Source organism: Bacillus rossius, chromosome 2, assembly GCF_032445375.1.
Source record: "Bacillus rossius redtenbacheri isolate Brsri chromosome 2, Brsri_v3, whole genome shotgun sequence".
NCBI classification, from domain to species: Eukaryota; Metazoa; Arthropoda; class Insecta; order Phasmatodea; family Bacillidae; genus Bacillus; species Bacillus rossius.
In genome coordinates this window covers 85346440-85363386 of record NC_086331.1, presented here as the reverse complement: position 1 = coordinate 85363386, position 16947 = coordinate 85346440, and the positions used below count along the sequence as shown (strand labels likewise).

General features: G+C 34.9%; 1 protein-coding gene across 1 annotated transcript in view; it reads left to right on the top strand.

The window, feature by feature from the left end:
* The window catches only part of LOC134528915 (uncharacterized), a 164820-nt gene that overhangs the window by 51134 nt on the left and 96739 nt on the right, over positions 1 to 16947 (top strand). Inside the window, exon 4 of the mRNA XM_063362582.1 lies at positions 7291 to 7426. Coding sequence (XP_063218652.1) covers positions 7291 to 7426 — 136 coding nt within the window. The remainder of the gene's footprint in view (positions 1 to 7290; positions 7427 to 16947) is intronic.

Sequence of the window (16947 nt, the reverse complement as noted above, 5' to 3'; positions counted from 1 at the left end):
AAATCTTCTTCCTGTAGTACGATATCTTGTTTCCATCTCTTCAAAGCTGTAATCTCATTAAATTTAAATTCAGGCGATGCATATGTCCAAGAGTGATGATTTTTACCAATCCCACATACAGTCGGCCCAAACACTACATTATATTAGTAAACGATAAAAATGTGCCTTCGCAGGTTTTGTTGTGTTTTATTGTTTTTTTAATTGATAACTTCGTCCTAATTGAAAGCCGCACTTGCCACAACTTATAATTTTCTCCAAAGGTCTCTTTGCACAAATGGATTTCTCATGACATTGAGCATTGTTGGTTTAGTGAACGAAATGCCTCAGCACCGACACATGTATGTTGACGATGACACTACTACTTTTGGAATCATGGTGACTGTTCTTGATATATCATCAAAATATTCTTTCATAATTCAAACAGAAAATTATCCAGACAGACTTAAACACACCACCGAAAAATTATCGCCAAAATCATCGGTTTGATAATTGCACATTTAAATATTTCGTAAGCGAGAGTTAATTTGTCTCATGCAACAAACCTGCAGCAAGTAGTTCCAGTTGTTGACAATATATGTCACCATATGTTATGTTGAGATAAATATAATTTTTTTATGTCAAATGCGGGATGCTCTCGCAGTCGCAAGGAGAGGAGAGCTTCGGCAGACCTCAAGAGGAAGGGAAATTATCTTGCATGAGAGTGTTTCTCATCTGTTTAAAGGCATAGTAACAGACTGATTAATGAATATTTCTGTTTAAATTACACCTGATTAAATATTTATTAGTTTTAATGTGGAAACATGAAAGTATTATCTATCTTAACGAGCCTCCAACTACTGGTTAATGGTTCAGGTGCTGATGTGAGAGTGTCCGACATATTGGATTGTAATGTCATGGCGGCCATACAGGATGACCATGACCTTTGACTTTGACCTTAAAATTTGAAATTCATTTTTGGCCTTTATATATACCTTTGACTTTGACTTTGTCTTTGACATTGGCTCTGACCTTGACGTTTGACTTGAACCTTGCCTTTAACCTTGATTGCTATTATTGACTTCACCATTTGGAATTATAGTATCACATCCACCATCTTTAAATCCGATTAGGTAAATATATTTCGTCCTGGGACACTGGCTCTTGGCTGGGGATCCGGGGATCCATGGTGGCCATCTTGTATTACTTCACTTACAGTGGTAAATTTAGATTACATCACTTCTGGCGGCCATCTTGGATTATGTCACTTCCGGCGGTCATATTGGATGACCTTGACCTTTGATCCCGGCGGCCATTTTGTTTTCTAGAACATTCCAACGTGCGTTTTTTTATAGAATATGCAGTCTTGTCCGCGATCCTGAAAATCCGTAATTATTTACTTAAAAATTTGGAAAAAATTTAAAATTTATAAAATGTATTTAATTCAATAAATTGTAATTTAAATAACACGATGACATCATTATGGAATGTTCTAGAAAACAAAGTGACCACCAGGGTCAAAGGTCAAAGTCAAGGTCATTAAGATGGTCGCCGGAAATTATGATGTCCAAGATGGCCGCCAGAAGTTATGTAGTCCAAGATGGCTGTCATGGATCTCCGGATCTCCAGTCAGAAGCCAGTATACCAGAACAAACTATATTTACCTACTATTCTAATATCTTGAAATCGAGTGCCCCAATCTTATAAATAACAGTTTTCATTACGGTGGAACCTTCCACGAATTTTGATTATGACATAATGACCATCAAAAATGTTTTCGTATGTTAGTGGCCACCATCTTTGATGACATAATGTTGGACATCTTGTTTTCATTTGCTGGAAGTCACCATATTGATTTCTGTCATATTGAAATTGAATTACTCATATACATTGCACTTTTTTATGGTAGAACGTTTCGCCATCAACAGCTAGAGGGCATTTCCGCAATTTTTTTCAGTGCTTGCTACTAGGAGAGTAGTGCACACAAGGTCTGCAAAAGAGCATTACCCCCAACTTGTTTCCAGAACTCGATTATTAAGACTGTTAGTGTAATGTAGTACACACAACCTCTGCCAGAGTGTGCTGTTCCATATTAGATTAATATTTACTCTCTTGAGAGCAGTAGTTTTTATACCACGGTGGTATTAGCTATATTGTCGGCGATCTTGGGCACCATCTTGAATATCTGTATTTATTAACCTATATTTTTTTTAAATATTCCCAAAATAGTAATAAATAACAAAATTAAATATTGATTAATTAGATCGAGACCTGCCCTTCATTCGATTCTTGTTCGATGCAAAAAAAGTAATTGTAAGTAAAAAAATATTTAGTTTAATGTTACTTTAATTTAGTAAAAAAGACAGGTTCAAAAAATAAAACAAAACATTTCCAAGAACAAATATTTATTATTTATATTTTTCAAGTACAAAAACAAGCAAATTATTAAATTCTTAAGCATTTATAGATTATTTAATTTTTCTTCGAGTTCGAAGCGAGCCCTCTACATGTCTTGACATGTAATTTCAGAGTTTTTCCACATGATAATAGATCATTACATTTTTTACACAGCTTTTAGTTCTCAGTTTCGTTAAAAAGACAGCGATATATTTTATGATGCTTTGCACCGAACATGTGCGCAAACTTCTTGCCTCAGAAGATACATTTTGGTCCTGATAAATGCGCAACCAGACCGTCGCAATTCCTAATGTGCATTTTCAATTTCACATAACTTATGAACTGGCTATAATACCCGTTGCACAAATATTTAACAAAATTAGAGTTGTTATTAGAATCTTGTATTACATACTCGCGAATCTTCAAGTTTTTGATGCTGTCACTTTAGACACTGTTGGGTGATGGAACACCAGCAGTTTCTGCTTCATTGAATATCGATTTCACTGCTGCTGAGGACACCACATACGTTAAAGTCTCCTCTAGCATTGTCGGTGGCGACGGTACACTTTCCATCAGAAACTCTATGGTGGTCGACGTCGCTACCGCCAGGATTTCTGCAGCTGCTGGCGCTGTTGTATTCGGGATCTCAATCGCCATCGAATTCGCTGCCATCAGCATCCCCGTTGACGATAGAGTTGACATTACTGTTGTTGTAAAAGGGAGGTCTGACTGATGTTACGAATTCTTCCAAGTTCTGCGTTAAAGATGGTAAAGATGCCATTGAGTTTAAAATGATAGGTGATTACTAGACTAATATGTCAGACGACACAACTAGACAATCATTACACTGCCATAGCACGAAGACCACCATATTCTGGGCCACGTTTATATGTATACTCAAAGTTGTTTGTATAAAATGTGAGTAAAAACAAGGACCATTTTCGCTGCTATTATATTAATATTTTTATAGTTATAGATTATTGTGTACAGTTTGAAAATAAAGAATATTTAAAAATCATATTCGAGTGTTGTTCCAACTGCCTACACTTGTAGCCAAGCCCCATTGATCCGAATAATGTAACTGGTTTTTAACAGACACTCGCAGGTTATACTACCTACATGTTATTATTGTATATAGCCCGCACCGCTTAGTTCATGAAGTATAACGTCCGTGTTTCTTTGGTGATGGATAAATTTTCATCAATTTGCGAAGCAAGCAGAAGTCTTAACCTGTCGAGCAATATGTTATGATCTTCCCATGACATGTAATCAATATCTTCTGGTGCATTTATATTCATTAACCATTACTTTTAATTTTCTGAAAATCACAATAGTCTTCTGTTTTAACGCCAGACTCATCGACATTAAAATCGTAATAATCCTTGTAATCGTCATTATCATTAGAGTGACCTGAATAATTTCTTGTAACAAAGTATTTTCGAACGTTTTGGTATCAGAGCTTTAGGTGCTTCGTCACAGTCTTCGATCTTGTCAGCTTCATGTGCTTCTATATTATTTACAAGTTTGTGAAGACGACTTGAATTTGGTGAAAAAAAATATAAATATTTTTTTTCATTTCCATGTAGATGCTATCTCCTTTGTAAGTTTTCAATTACAAATCATTAGCGAGATCTAGCTTTTTCACATTCTTTCAGAATGTAATAGTCGTCTAATATTTTGGCTTCATTCCACTTCCTTCGTATTGTTAACTAGTCCTGGTTTTTGTAATCATCTTGGTTCACAAAAAAATTAGTAGGCCTAATATTTTTTTCAACACAGTATGTGGTGAATATGTTGGAAAATATATGGACCTACTTACAGCAAGTTTCTTGCTTGAGATATATTAACTCTCACTTACGAAATATTGAAATATTTTAATGTACATCTTGTCTTGCCTGCTTAAAAAAGGGAATATTTGTTTTAAAGATATGACTAGAAACAATGAAGGCCTCGTGGTTCAGAGACACTTGGTCTAATGCATGACATTGGTCATACCTTTTTTGGAAGAAAATGCCAAGTATCGAAAAAGAAGGTTTCGTGGTTCGGATATACTTGACTTGTACGCCTGACATTGTACGTGACCTGTTTCAAAGGTATATAAAATATCGAAAAACGTCTCGTTGTTCATCTTTGCTTGACCTATATGTCTAACATTGGACATGAATTGGTTGAATGGTATTCCAAATATCGAATAGAAGGCATCTTGATTTTGAGACAGTGGTTCTATTGTTTGTTTTTGATTTGTACTTGGACATATTGCACACTTAGTATTAACAAGAATACCTCATTTTTCGAAGACAATTAGTCTGTATGTTTGCAGTTGCCACTCTAGGAGTCATGAGGTGAGCCGAATACAGCCTCCATGGTAGGCATAGTGTAAACGAGTAAGTATTTATTCAGCCGGTCAGGTATATTATATAGAATCTTTTTCGTAGTGAAAATGTTTAATATACTTGACGAAAGGTGATAGGAATACGATTAAAACAATAATTTTAATCTCTAATTACTCTTAGCACTGACCAAGAATAAGAGCTTGGATGGAAATCTTTCGTGTCAATTATTACTTTAGTAAATAATTTTTGTAATAATTTTTAGAATATTTGTCATATTTTTAGGTTAGTAATTACAGATTTTCAAGATGGTTCTAATACGACATTGGCGGCTTACTGGCGGCTTGCAGATTGCGAAATTAAGCCTATTCGAGGACAATTCACCACATTTAATTAAATAAATATTTTAAACCTTAAATTACTTTTTTGCATTAACCAAAGATCAAACTGAGGGCATTAATCAACCACGTAAAACTATATATCAAATATATTATTTTTAAATAATTTTTAGAATGTTTATCTGAATTTATAGGTTAATAAATAATGCCTGATAAGATGGCAGATGCCATAATGGTCTAGTAATAAATACTACTGCATTCTAGTGAATAAAAATTATAGAAATGTGGTAGCAGCACTTTCGTGCTGTTTTTATATATAACTTATTTAATTGTCAGTCTGGTGAATGTCTCGATGGCCGTCTGTAAAAAGTGCATATTATCCATTCCATAAGTCCGAACTCTCATGGTTTGAATTACCTCGCTTCTAATGTATTTTTTATAAAAAATAAATTTTATAAGTCTGTAAGGGTCATAACAAAACTGGTAGGTAATGGAGCATCGATCTTACGTTTATGAGACAGAGTGACGCTGGCGCACTATAGGAACAAACAGTGGAAAAAAGATGGCGAACATTACATCATTCAAGACGGCGTCCTCCAGCAGAAAAAAATATGGTGGCCATGACATAATAATAAAAAATGGCAGATTCCTAAATGGCAGATTCCAAAATGGTGGAAGCTAAGATGGTGTAATTCAAGAATGCAGAATCCAAGATTACAGCAAGGATAAAGGCAAAGGTTAAAGGTCAATGTCATGATGCAACCATTACGAATAGTGCAACATTTGGGAGTGAGAAAGCCGATGGTGATGCAACCATGACGAAAAGTGCAACATTTATCATTGGGGCGCTCGAATGCGATGTCACTGTAACCAAAAGTGCAACATTCGGGAGTGGGGTACTCCATTCCAAGATGGTGGCCACTATCCGCATAGAAGCGGGCACATTATTGAGCCCAATAAAAAAGTTAATAAACTCAATGGCCCAGATCATTAAAGGATTCAAGACAATATTTATAGTATAGTTCCCTTATGGTATAGTTCCCTGAATTAGAGTGTAAGTAACTTTTTTTTTCAATATAAAAATTTTAGTTGTAATTTATCTGCTTTTTATAAGATAATAATTTTAATACTGTTTTTTAAACATACATAATGTTACGAGGAAAAAAGTTAACTTGTAGTTTATTGACTAAAATATATATTTTTTCTATACAATGTATTGTATTTTTGCAAAGTTAAATATACAATGTGGTGTTTGGTGTGCATAATTTTGTACGGCATTTTTGTACATAATTTATTACACAAACATGTAGAGATTTTTTCATTATATATGTACTTAACGTATGTCGATAATTTTTCTGTAATTAATTGATGTATCACCCCCAATTTTCTCGAATCCTAAACACAAATTCAATTCGCAAAATATTAGCTTCAGTCTACCCCTCGAATCCGCATCTAGGTGTCAAAAGTTCTAATTAAAAGAAAATTTACAAGATATTAAAAATGTTTACATCATGTAGAAATATTCAAACATTTTAATGTTTATTTCAAGAAGTATGTTTTTAAGTTTAAATTTTATTTCCATAACTGCACCTACAATGGATATTACGTTTGTATCGTAAATATAATAGCTACAAAGAAAAATACAAATATATCTAAAAACTTCAGAGAGGTCGATGTAGAGTTTTTTTATTTACTACATTTACTCAGATATTTTTTATGAATATATTTTCTCGAGACAAAAATCATTCTAATAACCGATGTTCAACGGAACACGCGGGTTTGAGGATTTTACTGTGCTCGAGGGTTTGACGATTCAATGGTACTCGAGAGTTCAATGATTCTATTGTGTTCGATGATTCAATGATTCGAAGATACTCGAGGGTTCGAGGGTTCTATGGTGATTGAGGGTTTGAGTATTTGAGCTTTTACTCGAGGATTTGAGGGTTATTTTGTGCTAGAGGGTTCGATAATTCTATGGTACTCAAGTTTTCGAGGATTCGACCATGCTGGGGGGTTCAAATTTTATGGTTCTCGAGTGTTTGGGGATTCTTAGGTGCTCAAGGGTTTGAGGATTCAACCGTGCTCGAGGTTCAAGGATTCAATTGTGCTTTAGTGTTAGAGGATTCGGCCGTGCTGGAGAATTCGAGGATTCAATGGTACTCCATATTGGAGGATTCTATGGTGCTCGAGTGTTCGAGGATTCAACCAGCCCACCCCTGTTTGTGAACACAGAATGCGATGTGTTGCAGGAGCAACTGTGATGACCAAGTTGCCAGGATCCTGCGGCGTCACTACGACCGGCCGTATTTCCTGCCCGATACGGCCGAGAACAAAAAGGTCGACTGGATCTTCATGGGCAGCCGAGGCTACGGAGCGCAGATGCACGTGAGTCATAGGGATGCCTTTGGGGGACAAAGGTTTAACTAAATAAGTTCGTAGCTTCATGCATCTTTAAAATCAGACCAAAACATAAGGGTACCATAATATAAATTGGACCGGAACAAACACGTATGCATCGCCTCGCATCAGTAACTTTATTATATCAAAGTAGAATGTTATAAAACTGAATTTACATCAAGAATTTGAATTTTAATAGTACCCTGAAAAACCAATCTTTATTGCCTTCCAATACTTTCTCCCAGCAGAGATTTCTTTGAGAAAGATGTTATATTTTGGTAGCAATAAATACTTTATAATTATAAACACGTGTTACTTAACCAAATGTAAATTAACTGAACAAAAATTTACTGTCACAACAAATAAACCAGTTTTCATAGAAACCAAGTTTCCTTTTCTTTGCTTTAGGACTTATAAATGTAAAGTACTTGATCATATTTTTAGTTGTTTCTGGCACAATGAGCTATGAAAACGTGAAATTCAATGGTAATTTTAAATGTCCAATCGTTAAAAATGAAATAATTTTAAAAATGCTACATGCAAACTAACCTACGCCAATTCGGAAGAATTTATCTCTCTACTTTTATTAAATATCATTTAGAAAATAACTATTTTAATTTTATATTTAGAATTATTTCAACAATCTTAATAATAGGCTATTAGGGAGAATTTATTAAATGTTCGTACCATTTAAATATATGATATAGTTATACATCCTAATTAATTAAAGGCTGCACAAAGGAACGGAGAATTTTACCCTTAACAATACATTTTATATTCAAAGAGTGTTTTTAACTACATTCAAATTCTGATGCTTATATTGGTTTTCTTCTAACAAAACATTAAAAATATACGATATTTTTTTTTAGTCTTTGTTTGTCAATGAGAGAATGCGAATTGCAACTCAATTCAGGCACAAGTAAAATAAAATAAATTCTGATGCGTATAACCAATATTGCTCTGTTCAAGACAACTTGAAGTGATCAAGCAAACAACAAAAATGTTTGTAACATTACTAACTGATAAGTTGTTCACAGCAACTTACATATCGTCAATAACATGTGCAACAAACGCGTATTTACAGTAACTAATATTAATTTTATAAAATTCAAAACCATTTTATTGTGGAAATGTTGTCATCGTCAGCTTACGGTGTTCGTACATGCTGTAACTTTTTAAATTAAATTATTTCTATGAGTTCTCGGTGCTCTCCATGATGTAACATTTGAGATCAGCTAATATTGGCTTTTTCTCCGTGTATTCATTCATTCGCATTTCTTGTTCATACTTGCGGTCATTCTATGACAACCTGCGCAAACCAGCAATGACTTATGTCAGTGATATCATTTTAAAATCAATCTTACCCATTACAAGATTCTTTCAAAGTACGAATGTTCGGTCAATCGATCTGTTTGAAGGTGTAACCGTATATCTGATGAATGAGTCGACATTACAATATCGATGAGTCGGGGGTTGACGGAGAACCAAGAGTGCCAAGGGAAGGGCCGAAGAAGGCGTTGAGCCGCGCTGCTTGTCGAAGTGAAGCGAACGCCTGGAAGCAGGCGACCCGCAGTTCAGACATGCAGTGTCGGTGGCAGCGTCTGCAGGCGATAACGACGTCTCTTGTGGACTTATGCTGGATAGAGCTGCTCGGTCATTCGTGCACGAATCTTTTCGGATGAAGTTTTTTTTTTTTTGTAAAATAACTGAGCTGCTGTGTAGAGTGAATGTCACGCATACTGCAGTTCGTGTACGTAACTGCCAAACGAAGAGAGAACCGCTATGTGGCTCGGACCGTTTAAGTGGCGGATATTAACCATTAAAAAAAATGCTTGTCAGTACAATAAATATTACGCGATATTGGTGCTAAACATTTTAATTATTGTATCCTTACTGGAAGGTTTATTTTTATTATTACAGGTTTATGTTAGAATTTGCTAAGCCACAATAACTTTATTCTTATTTTTATGTATTTTGTAAATTCTATCGGTAACGTAAAATGATTACAAATCAGAGAGGAAATGTATAATTCAAAATTCTTATTGAATAGGATTCTTTTCATAACTTCATTAATGAGATATTATTTTACTTAATCAAATAATTTATATTAACTACTTTAATAGCTTATCTTACTATCAGTATCCCCGAAATTCCCTGTGAAGGGAACATATAAACTGCAATTAAAGCAAATTACTATTTTTGCTCACAAAAACTTATAGGAATGTTAATTGTAAGCAAAAGTTTGCATTTTATATATATTAGTTCTTGGCACGTTTCAGTTTCTACTATAGTAACTTGGTTTTTGTAATTAAATTATTACAATTAGCTATTAGTATTTTATATAATATTTGATAAGAAAGTCAGCAGTAGTATAAAAATTTGAAGTAAATTGTTTTACTGAGACATGTAGAGTTTTTGATTTTAATTAATAGTAGTATGTAATAATGTATGTCCAGCGCCAAGGTTCAGGGTGTGATGAGTAGTGACGACCGCATATTGAATTGTAACGTCATTTTTGTGTCAAATTGTTTCAAAATTCCTAAAAAAAAAAATTAAAAAAAATCCATTTTCGCGGTAAAAATTCCCGTTTTGAGGGAAATTTTCCCGTTTTTTCCTTAAAATAGCCACCAGCTTCCAAAATTCTTAAAAACGGTTTGAATCCGCACTTTGACAATTAGAATGTTATGGCTGCCATCTTGGATTATGACGTTACCGGTAAAATTTACGTTACGTCCGCCATATTGAAAAACCGTAATTTTTATGCTAGAAATTCGAAAAAAAAAATTAATTAATCAAATTTTAATAAAATATTATTTAAAACAGGCACTTACGTCCTAGGTTCAAACCCGGTGAGGACAAAAATAAAAAATGACAACTTATTCTACCTCCACGGAAGCCGCAGGCAGAATGACCTCCCACCACTTATGCCAGGATATATATACATCGCCAGCTAGTATGAGGCCACGTCCGCCATCTTGTTTTCGTCTGCTGAAGTCCACCATATTGTTTTCGAGTGATAGAATGTGCTATCATCACGTTAGTTTAAATTTTACACGCTACAGTACAGTAATAATTTATTATTACTGTGGCGTAGCCATCTTGGAATTTGGACATCATCTTGGAAATTTGTTTTTATTGACTTAGAAATTCGGGAAAAATTCCAAAATTCATCGATAAAATCACTCATTATTGATTGAATCGATCACTTCATGTTCTTGGTTCATTTCCGGGGTGATGCAAATATTTTAATTTTATGTAAAACAAATACTTATTTAATAAATCATTTTAAAAATCCTAAAAGAAGCTTAGTTTCCTTGCCAACCAGCCTCCATTAAGCCGTTATGACCACCACCATGGAAATTTTTATTTATTGACCTAGGAATTCGGGGAAAATTCCAAAATTCATCAAAAAAATCACTCAATATAATGATTGATTCGATCGTCTTGGTCAGCTACTTGGTCAATAATTTAAATAAATAATGACAGGTTTGAAAATAAAACACAGCAAGTTTTTTACAAACACAGTTTTCTTAAATAATTTATATTCTACTACAGATAAACTTGCGAAAGTTAACAGTATAATAAACATTTAGTTCTGCATCAGCGTAAAATGACTAATTCTCAACTCCAATCGTTGATACTAGACAGAGACCAGTCTGATCATTTACTGACATAGTCTTTCTCTTCTTTACAGAGATTCTGGACATCGTTTTTAACAGACTACTTCACAGTTCAGATTTTGTTACTTTATAGTTTGAAAATTAATGTTTAAAGTAAAATCAGTTTATATTTTTTTAGTTATTTGCAACACCCAAAAGTGTCCAGTTTTACAACAGTGAATTTGTTATATTTCAAATGCCTTTAAAACTCTTCTCTTGGTGGACAAAACCCGCTGGCGACCCCTGCCGTTAGGCCGCGTGGAAATGTCTCTCCCCGTCGGGCAGTAGCAGGCTGGTGTCTGACCTTGAAGATTAGTCACACACTCAAAAAAAAAAAATATGTCAAGGTTCAAGGTACAGAGTGAGCCTCAGTAGGGAGAATTAAAGTGAAGTTAATTTTTGTGAAAATAAATGCAATTTTTATTTTATGTATTCAATTTGCTCTTCGAGGTTTATTTTTTTTTTGGAGTATCAAAGTATTGATGGGCAAACAAATGCCGGGAAAACCTCGGGCTTCTCGTTCACGGAAACTAAGCAAACACGCGAAAGCTGCGAACGATATATGGAGGAAAAGAAAAAAAAACAAGTAATATTGACAGTGAGGAAGAGGGGTTCGCAACAATATATATTAACAAAATTAAATTAATAAAAAAGAGTAACATTTTATTTTATGTCAAACAATACATGGTTATTATTGAGGTAATACGATTCCTTTTTATGTCCTTGCGTTGTGTTAAAGTAAGAATTGGAAATACGTTAACGTTAATATCTTCCTCATTGAGAACTGCATTTGAAATTTTTTAGTTAAATTCATTTTTTTGCAAATTTTGAAAATTGAAATGTGTCACTTCAAACTAAAAGGAGAGAGCTTATTTCTCCAAACGCATTTAACAAATTTCAGTTTTTTTTTTTTTAGTTATGTATGTTCAGTTTTACATTTAATAAATGCAATATTATAAGCATGATTATGCTGCTATAATTATGTACTCGGTAAAACGCCAGCATATGGTGGAAGAGGTTGCGGGTTCGAATACCAGCCAAGTTTTTTTGTGGTCATAGGTAAGCCGTTCCCATAAGCAATGCACCTTATAAATCCAATAGAGCTAGATAACGTAAAGATCTACTGAAACTTGATTTAACTCCCGCTTAAACAACATGGCTATAAATGGTTTTCTTTTCTGTTTCCTGGAATCTGACATATTATTAGCAAATTTCCAATTTATTCTTTCATTATTTGCTGTATGCTGTGTGCAACGCTACTTTCCTATGTGTATTGACAAAATGAATTCTGAGACTTTTACAATCATGGGAGTAGTAGCCAGAAAGGAAAATGAGATATTTTAACTTTAAAAATGTGTTTAGCAAACCTGTGTGTGTTGAATCTCGAGACCACAAAATTTTCTAAAGCATGTCAACGAAGTTTTGCTGAGGAATGTCAGCGAAATTCGCTAGGTAGGTGGTTGTTGGACCTTACATACAACTGTCTTCTCCCCTCCTTTTTCAGTTTTTTCCATGTGTCATGTTCCTAAACATGTTTTTCCAGCTTTTCTAACACTATCTTAGCTACGCCCATGCTTACAGTGGGTGTATGTGATTAGTATTCAACCATCTAATCTGTGTCATAAGTATATAATTGTCTAGTCCAATCGAAAAAGCAAAAATCGTTACAGTGTTTTGAAAACGTGCTGATACAATTATTAGTGATATACCACATGTAATTGTAGTTGTTATTATGATGACGATGTCGCCTTAAACTCGGTAAATTGTACGTACCGATTATCTCGAAATTTTATTTCTTGCTGAGAGTTGGAAACAAGCATTTACAAGTCTTCTTTTTAATATACTAGCTTTTGAACAGTAAATATAAATAAATGTTAAATTAAGTTTTACACTCAATCATCGTGTGAATAAAATCATTAATCATATATCTGAGATCGTATTTAGAATTAAAAAAACACCATAGCATTATGTTCCTGCTGTGAATACATTATTCGTGTCAAGCCATATTACCAAATACGTTTTTAAACTCTTCTCCAAAAAAAATGCAACACACAAAATTTTTACAAAATAATGAATTCTGTTCTGAAAATTAATAGCTTAGGGATCGTCCATTAATCACGTGAGGTTCGAAAGGGGGGGGAGGGGGGTCGGGAAAAATCACGAAATATCACAAGGGGGGAGGGGGGGGGTGTAGAGAGATATCACGTGTATTTATTTTTTCGCGCGATTTCTACTAAACCGAAAAGGGACGCGTGACCTTGACTCGCCGTAGCTAGGCAACAATATCCCCGCCCGCCGCAACATGAACCACCCAGCTCGGCTTGCCAGTCGCTAGTAAGACTGTGATTTTGGCGCCGAATACATGCGTAAATCACATACAAGCCTTTCCTTTATTATTTTATGCCAGTGAGAATAAACCTGCAACCTTAATGTGTGTCTGGACATTTTTATCACTGTGCTTAATTTTCCAGAATTAAATTATATTATACCTATATTTAAAAATAATATTCTGAAAATTTTAAAAATATTTTGTACCAAAAAAATACACGTGATTTATTGGGGGGGGGGGGGGGGTTAGTCTGAAACCTCACCATAAATCACTAAGGGGGAGGGGGGGTTAAAAATTTGCTAAAAAAACATCACGTGATTAATGGACGACCCCTTATGTTCTAAAGAAATAACACTAATTCTGCCTCTTACACTAATATAAGTTTGTATTGTGTTATAAAACACAAATTTTTTCATACATTATTATTAAAGAGCGTACTTTATGACATGAAAACTAAAACTCTACTTTACATTGGGGTTTGAAATACCACAGTTTATATTACCACATTCAAGGACAACTTAAAATTTTAAACAAGCAGTATTGCGATCTCGTGGCCTAAAGCAGTAATAAAGTTTTTGTTGAAAGAATTTTTAAAGGTAAACAGTTTTGGCTGAACAAGATGCTACCAAAGCTGACACAATTCTACTTAAAACGCGTGATGCCTGAAATAATAGAAAGCCGCGTGAAAATGTGATGTAGATACCTAAAATATATTTTAGAAGCACAAGAAAACTAAAGAATTGCAAGCAAAACAACATTAAAAATGATTAGGTTTTTATGTAAATAAGTGAGCACAAGGCCAACCAAAACTTTATGCTATATTAGGCCTAGTACTTAACAAAACAAAAAAAAAAATATTTACAGGCAAATGTTTATCAAGAGATTTTTATAAAGTATTAGAGCAAAGAAAGGTTTTCTTACAAGTGCTATGAGCTATGGCAAAAATTGAGTGTCTTTTTTTCATTTGCTGCAATGAACATTCCAGTTATGTATTTGGGCAAATAGTAAATTGTAATTAATAATATTTTCTTTTGTTTGTACATTTGCTTTTTTTCTTTAATGAATTACGTTATGTACAGAAAGGGTTTTCATTAACAAAAATATTCGAACTTACGTGTTTTTTTCTTCATTAATTTATCTTGTACATTTTCTTCATGTACGAGATGATTATTACAGGGAAGGTTTGCTAAAGTGTGTTCGATCTGTGTCTTAGTGTAACTATGATGATACTCGTCTCATTTTGGGATCCAGGCTTTGCAGGCAGCAAACATTTAAATTAATTAAAATTTTAAGCTGAATTTGAAGAAAACATTTTTGCATCGTAGCAAAACTGAGAAGAGATTTATTTTCTGATGAGATCTCTACTGTTTAGGCACTTATCATTTAAATTTCTTACAAACATGTGCGAAATTTGTAAGAAAACTTTACTGTTTGCTTATGAGGATATACAAATTAAGCTGGAAAGTATTCCGAAGTGTTTATACTTTAAATACGCATACACAGTAAAAATAATCGTGTGCTTTAACAAATTGTGTTTGAAATATAATTCTTAAAGATAATTAAATATTCTATATTTTATAGCACATTGGTATAATATATAAATTAATATGATACAAGAAAATGTTTTGTGATCTCTAAATATGTAAATCTTACAAATAAGTTTAAAATGAACAAAATTATGCTTGTCTAAAACAAAACAAAATATCTATTTTTTCCATCTAGTCCTCAAAAAACGTATACTGTAAATAGCTGTACACATTACTTTGAGTTTGTATGTTCTCTTAATTTGACAATATTGTGTAACCTGAAATATTCCAAAGCATAAAAATTCTTACATGTAGGCTACTGAAAAATGTATTTTATACTGTTTACCATATAAATTTATATGCACATATAATAATCTGTTTTTGTGTTATTTTTGGGTTGCACTAACGTAAAGACATGTTACAATATTAAAAAAAAAAAAACAATAAATTGGAGGAAATATGATTTTTGTGATTAATATATTTATATAACAATTTTCTTGAATAAAATGCATAATATTGTTACGAACGCGAGAGACAGAACAGTGATTCGCGCCAGGTTCGGAGCGGTCTGGTGGCCACACACGTCCACTGACTTCACACACCGTCCATTGACGTAAGGCATGCCAAGCGTACCTACCTAACCGGATTAAAAGGGTCCTTGATTTCCCCCCCCCCCTCCATGGCCTCGGCTTCCAAAGCAACGACCAGCCACGGGCGGGAGTTTCGAGAGAGTTCCAAGGGTTCGGAGAGTTCTGAGATGCAGCGGAGAGGGTCTCCCCCTCGGGGAGTGATACTGGCGATACCCGTGCGATCAACGAGAGGTGAAGATGGTCAAGTGGCCCTTGCTGAGCGAACCGGACCTATCGGGAGGAGATATTTGGGAGTGAAGGGCTGGCGAGCCAGTTAGGTGCGACGAGCGATAGTTGAGGACTGTGCTGCGGCGCGGCGTGGGTGAGTGTGCAAAGTATGCGGACAGAGGCGGACTGAAGAGCGGACACTGTCGAGCCAAGCTCCAATGGAAAGTTTTAATGTGTCAATGATCAGTGCAAGACTAATTGTTGTGGACAGAAATCTTGAGTGCAGTAATTAAATTTGTAGTGTGGAAGTAGTATAGGTTGGCCGGTCCGGGCACACGGTTCAGGGTGTGGTGAGTGGTGCCGACCAAGCTCTGACATCACGTCCATCTCTGACGTCACGGCGGCCATCTTTGATGGCCGTTACCTTGGCCTTTGACTTTGACCCCGGTGACCATATTGGATCCGCCATCTTGGATCCACCATCTTTAAATCGAACGCCCCACTCATGATGAAATTTTCGTCACGACCACCATATTGATTTTTTACTGTTCTGCTGGAGGCCGCCATCTTGGATACCGTCGACTTTGATTCTGCTGTTTGTTCCTAGAGAGCGCCAGCGTCGCTCTGTCTCATCACATAAGGTCGATGTTCCATTACCTACCAGATCCTATCGGATCACCGCAGAGGGACGGGCGCTACCTGCTATGGAGATAAGGCCTCCCATGGACCCGCCTACTGCGTTGGGTGGCTGGCCGGGGTGCCAGGCTGTCTAGCCTGCCTCGTTGCCTCGTTGCCTCGCCTCTAGTATATCCTCGTAACAATATTAACTGATTAAAAGTTAGTGCCTAGGAATAAGTAGTTATTGTTAAATGTTTAAGATACATAACCCCTGTTTTTTATGGAATAATAAACATATATGTTTTTATATAAATAAGTCACTAAAATTTTTTAGCCGCAAAAAAAGTACATATCTTTTGAATTTTTATTTGTAAATTTGTGCTAAAATTTACTACCATACATCAGCTTTGTGTTGAATGTGCATTGCAATGTGTGTCCTTTTTGTTGAATGTGCGTCCCAACGAGGGATTTTTTCCTTGAACGTGCTTCCTAATGTGCAACCTTTTTAAATAATGTGTGTCTTATTGTCTGTCCTTTTCGTTGTTTATGAGTCAAGCCTTTATTCAGGTCTGAAGACTTC